This window comes from Chrysochloris asiatica, unplaced genomic scaffold, assembly GCF_000296735.1.
Source record: "Chrysochloris asiatica unplaced genomic scaffold, ChrAsi1.0 scaffold00053, whole genome shotgun sequence".
Lineage (NCBI taxonomy): Eukaryota > Metazoa > Chordata > Mammalia > Afrosoricida > Chrysochloridae > Chrysochloris > Chrysochloris asiatica.
The window spans coordinates 10,648,948-10,655,247 of NW_006408571.1; the positions used below are offsets into that span (position 1 = coordinate 10,648,948).

The 6,300-nt window shown below is 35.7% G+C and overlaps 1 protein-coding gene across 2 annotated transcripts in view; it reads right to left on the reverse strand.

The window, feature by feature from the left end:
• UBAP2 (ubiquitin associated protein 2) overlaps positions 1-4,901 on the reverse strand; it is a 117,796-nt gene extending 112,895 nt beyond the window's left edge. For both annotated transcript variants that reach the window (XM_006863038.1, XM_006863037.1), the window contains exon 1: positions 4,803-4,901. In XM_006863038.1, coding sequence (XP_006863100.1) covers positions 4,803-4,901 — 99 coding nt within the window. The remainder of the gene's footprint in view (positions 1-4,802) is intronic.
• Between the last annotated feature and the right edge of the window lie 1,399 nt (positions 4,902-6,300).

Genomic DNA, 6,300 nt, shown 5'->3' on the forward strand with positions numbered 1-6,300 from the left:
AATGTGAAACTGATGATGCACCCTGTAAACTTTCACTCAATTTACAATAAAAACCTTAAATTAAAAAAAAAAAAAAAAAATTAGAAAACATCAGAGAAACCCAAACTGGGAGATAGTCTACAAAATGACTGGCCTATATTTTCTGAACTGCAAGATCAGCAGTTCAAGTCTACCAGGTGCTTCTAAGAAACCCTATACAGAGTGTCTCTATGGGTCAGAACTGACTCGATGGCACTTAACAACATTATTCATATATGTCAACGCAATAAGAAAAAAGACTAAGGAACAGTTTCACATCAAAGGAAACTAACAAGAATTGACACCTAAATACAATGTATGATTTGAGACTTAATTAGCTATAAAAGACCTCATGGAGAAAATATGAATGAAATCTATAGAAAAGTTAAGTTAATTTTGAACGTTATACTGTGATTATGCAAGAGAATATCCTTGCTTTTTTAAATTACACAATGAAGTATTAAGAGTACAGAAACACCATGTTTGAAACTTATTCCACCAAAGGTTCAGGAAACAAAATGCTCATAGAGAAAAGGAAGTACAAAATGATTTTTAAAAAAAAGGTAGGTCTGGACAGAGGATATTTAGATATTATCTACAAGCAGGGTATACGCCTCCATTTCTGCATGTCTCTTTGGTTTCTTTGAAACTTTTCTCTTTTCCTGAAATTATGTTAAAAAACTAGCAAAATGATGGATTCTGGTTGGTCGGTTATGTGCCGTGGAGTCAGTTCCGACTCTTAAAAACCCTGTACAGGATTTACAAGGCTGCAAATCTTTAAAGGAGCAGAAAGCCTCATCTTTCTCCTGCAGAACAGCTGGAGTTTCAAACTGCTGACCTTGCAGTTTGCAGTCTGATTCGTAACCAATAAGCAGAAATATATACCCTCTACAACAGAGAGTTGAGAGACCAAATGCAACAGGCACAGATCAAAGTCCTGAAAGCCTGAACTCCACAGGAAAGGTTAGAGAAGTGGACTGAGTTCATGCTAGGAAAAGAAGATGATCAGAGATGATGACGAGCTACAGAGACTGACTGGTGAACAGCGGTGGTGGCAGTGAACTTCTGTGGTGGCAGAGGAGATTCACAAGGGCAATGCAAAAGATGCGATTCCTTCTTTTTCTTCACATTCTCCTTTGTGGCCAGAGGTGTGGCCAGTTCCTAACATCATCACAATAGAACCAAAAGAAATAAAAAGGATAACAACAGAATAATACTACACAGAATTATACTCCAGCAAATTTGAAAATCTAGAAGAAACAGCAGTGTACAAGATCAACATACAAAAAGCAGTTGGAGTTCTTTACACTAGTAAATAGAGCCCTGAAAAGGAAACCAGGAAAACAAAAACACTATCATAAGCCACCCAAAAGTAGAGGCTAAGGATCAGAAAAACGCCTGTCTTCACGCATGGTTGGGAAGAGGCTATACTGACCAAGTAATTGTTTTTCTGATCCTGAATTGTAATTTGTTAACTTCCCTAATAAATCCCATAACTGGGTGAATGGGGAGCCGCCCAAAATATGAAATACTTGGGAATAAATCTAACCTGAAAAACAAAAGACTTAATACAAAGAAAACTACAAAACATAAGAAACCAAAAAAGGCGTGCAGAACTGGAGGACTATACACTGGTTGTAGATAAGAAGCCTGAACACTGAAAATGTCAACAGTTTCCAAAGCAATCTATAGATAAAATTCACTCCCAATCCAGATTCCAACATTATTCTTTAAATATCACTAAATTTATATGCAAAGTAAAAAGATCTCGGATAAGCAAAACATTGCTTAAGAAGAAGAATAAAATTGAAGGACTCTTATTCCCTGATCTAAAAATCTACTACACAGCCACAGTGGTCAAAACAGCCTGGTACAAGTACAACGAAAGATACATAACATAAATCAATGGAACAGAATTGAGAACCCAGAAGTAAATCAATCCACATATACTGAGCTGATCTTTGACAAAAGGCCAAAACACATAAATGGAGAAAATATAGTCTTTTCAACAAATGGTGCTGGCAAAACTGGAAATTCATTTCAAGAAAAATGAAACAAGAACCGTATCTCATATATTATGCAAAAATGAACTCAACATGGATTAAAGTCCTAAATATAAAGCCTACAACTATAAGATCATCAATGAAAAAATAGGGACAAACCTAGGGGCTCTGATTCATTATATACACTACCAAACATAACAACACACAAACAGCAGAAAACAAAACAGGTGACTGGTACCTCCGAAAAATTAGACACTTAACATTCATCAAAGGATTTTATCAAAATGTTTGGCGATGATACATTAGGCAAAGGACTACTTCCTAAAATTTATAGAACACTTCAACACCTAAACAAGAAGACAATCCAATTAAACATGGGCAGAGGACATGAACAGACATTTCACCAAAGAAGACATTTAGGCAGCCATCAAGAACATGAAGAAATTCTCACGATCACTACATATTAGAGATGCAATTCATAACAACAATGTGATATAATTTCACCCCAGCTTTAATAGTAACATTCAAAAAAAAAGAAAGCAAGCAATGCTGAGGTGGGTATGGAGTAAGGAACCCTCCTACACTGCTGGTGGGAATGCAAAATGATGCAACTGCTGTGGGAAATGGTATGGCTCTTTCTCAGAATGTTGGAAACAGAAATACCATATGACCCAGCTATAGTTCTACTTGGTATATATCCTTAAGAAATAAGAGCTGAGACATAAATAGATATACACACCTCCATGTTAATCACAACATTATCCACAGCAGCAAAAAGATTGAGGCAGCCTAGATGCCCCACCAGCAGAGGAATGGCTGAACAAACCTTGCTATAAACACAATGGAATATTACCCAATATTGAAAATAACAATGAATCTGAAAACCACATAACATGGAGGAACCTGAAGGACATCAAGCTGTGTGAAACTGTTGTTGCTGTTAAGTGTTACTGAGTCAATTTCAACTTAGCAACCCTGTAGAAGGTTCCCAAGGAGTGGCTGGTGAGTTAAAACCACCAAACTTGTAGTTAGCCGTTCGGTACTTATCCAACAGTGTCATACAAAGGGCAGATTCTTTATAAAACTATAACTGTAAAAAGTGAAAAGAACGTTTTCGTGCTATAATACTAACATTCTACGATGGTTCCGATGGGGCGGGGGGTTGGTGTAAGGACGGGGTGGAGATAAAAAGATATCTATCTATTCACTGGATGTTCTTTACATTGACTTGTCTTTGTAATTAAAAGTGTAATTTTTTAACTTAAAACTCCTTAGAATTATTGTTTCAAATGTAATAAACTATATATTTCTTCTCTTCATAACAAACAAAAACATAAAACTCATGTTCAAAGAGAATTATGTAAAATATCTGATTAGTAAAGTGGTAGATCCAGGGCACAAACCTGGGTTTACTCTGATACTAAAGAGAACATGATTTCTCTCACTTCATAATTTATCTCTACAAGTTATCTCAGAAAACTTCTACTATTGGGCATTTAAGTGGGCAATAAACATCTTAATGGATAAAGCCATTGTTTCTTTCTCCAATTTAAGATTATCTCCTGAAGAAAAACTTCCAAAAATGAGAGTAATGAATAAATGAATAACATTTCTGATGCATAATTTTTTAATGTTTATAATATAAATGAAAAAATTGGAAACCTAAGGATCTAGGGATGCCTCCCACAGCTTAGTGAGTAGGTTTTCTCCTAATTAGATCAACTGAAACATCTCCAAAAGGTCAAGAAAAAAATATCAGTGACAACCCTGGGTGGGAAAGCGCCCTTTCTTCTCATGAGGATTTTATGGATAAGAGTCCAAGCATGTAACCTGGGTGGAGCGGGTGGGGAAAGGAACAGTTTACACTCCCAACATATCATCTGACCCTCCCTTCACACCATGTTTTTCCATCTTTGCTGACTTAATCAACAAAAATTTAAATATGTCCTTGTTTTAATGTATAGTTCTTTGATGTTCGGAGTGGTACTCATGAATATACGTAACTTGTATATCTTTGAAAGGAAGACTATTCTCAAAATAAACTTTTACTTAAGCACTCATCTCTAAAGGGAGGGCCCAGTTCAAAATATCCAAAATTTTCAACACTCAACAATCTTTCCTGCTCAGTTGTGAATAAATACCTATCAGACTAAGAGAAACTCAAGCACCAAATAGCTAAGTATCTGTGGATACTGATAACACAGGAGATTAATCTCATATTTGAAATTTTAATGCAGTAATTAAGCAGCATCTGCTTGGTGTGTCCTTAACAGAGCATTTGATTGTGATTTTTTTTTTTAAGGTTTTTATTGTGGATTGAGTGAAAGTTTACAGGGCACATCATCAGTTTCACATTCAACCATTCATATGACTTGTTTCATTACATTGATTATTATCCCCTCCATACATCATCAGTTTACAGTGCTTCTCTCTATCCTCTTTATTGATTGTGATTTTAAACCGCACGTATAATTAGGCATCACAGTAGAGTCAAATCATCCATTTGAAATTACAATAAAGAGCCTTGGTTAATCACTAAATTAATAGTAAAGAAAAGGAGAGAGATACCTAGATGCTAATGAGTAGCAGGGGAAGGCTCAAAGTTATAAAAGTCCTCGCGGAACAATAGCCAACTGTACCTGTTCAACAATGTAATCTATCTACTTTTTACCACAAGGTTCAAATTCCTGCAGTTTCCTACAAGGGCGAATATTAAATCACATTTGCATCCTTAATTTCCGGATTCTAGGCAAGACAAACAAGAGTTCTACAAAAACTTACCTGTGCTACTTGTTTCTGTGGCTGTGTTGCCTGTGTTGCTGAAATCTGTGTTTTTTCCCGAGCGCTTCGCGAACGGTCACTGCTCACTGAAGTCATCATATACAGTATATACAAAACAATGTATGTACAAAATAGAAAATCTGCAAGAAAGCAGGCATGGTAAACAAAAGTTCAAAATCATAGAAAAGGTAAGAAGAAAATACAAGGGTGAGAAAGGCACATGAGATAAACATAGAAGCTCTCAGGAACACAAACTCTTAGGGTTTGATTGTGGAAGTAGTTCAAACCATTTTACTTGTACAATCTAAACATCCATTGCTTGCAATTTTAGTAAATCTAAACAAAAATGTGAAGTATCACTCGTTTTCATGGACAATCATTTTATCACTACATGCAGTTATTTCCATATGTAGATTTATCTGGTTCTTCCCACCTGTAGTTGGTATGTAATCCCAAAGTCAACACTGCTTCCAGTCAAGACTTTATCTGGCAATAATCCAGTTCAAAATGTGATCTTTAGGACAAACCAAAGGTTTGGCAAAAAAGACCTATAAACAATAAATGTCCCTGAGACAGAAACAACTGTACATATAATTTTTCTTCATTTTATCAACTAGTATTACTGAACAGATAATATCATCAAAACATGATTATGCATAATCACAAGATATGTTTAACAAAACAATCTTATCTACTATCAAATAACTGAACTATATGAACACTGTTCACTCTTCTTAAAGAGTTCTCAAAGAACTCGCAAATAAACTATTTTGAATACCTACTATGACCAAAATAAAATGGTACTACTAATAAAGTAGCGCAGAGTCCAAGTAAAAACTGTAATCAGATGGGCCTCTATCCCTGTATTGTCAAATGTAGTAGCAACTAGTTATATATGACTATTGAGCATTTGAAATGTGGTTAGTTCAAATGTGCTATAAGTTCAAACCAGGTTAGTTCAAACCAGATTTCAAAAACACTGCATACACACACACAAAGACTATAAAATCTCTCATTAATAAAATCTATTATGAAAATTAATTTTATCTATTTCTTTTTAAATTTTAATATGACTATTAGAGAAAGCTGAGCCTTTGTGCTCCCTTTAAGATTTAAAAGCCTCAGAAACCTTATGTTGTTGTTATTATATGCCATGGAGTCGGTTCCGACTCATAGCGACCTTGCACAGGGTTTCCGAGGCTGTAAATCTTTACGAGAGCAGAAAGCCTCATCTTTCTCCCGCGGAACAGCTGGTAGTTTCGAACTGCTGACTGTGAGATTAGCAGCCTGATTTGTAACCACTACACTACCAGAGCTCCTATACAGGGAGGCTAATGAGCTGGAATCAACTAGACAACACTAAACAACAACTAGAAAGTTTGAAATACATAGCTTGGCTTACATACTATTCAATCAGGTAGTACTGTTCTACCCACAGTGACTCTGTAGGATAAGTACTGGGCTACAAACCACAAGCTGAAAGGTTGGTAAGAAGAGC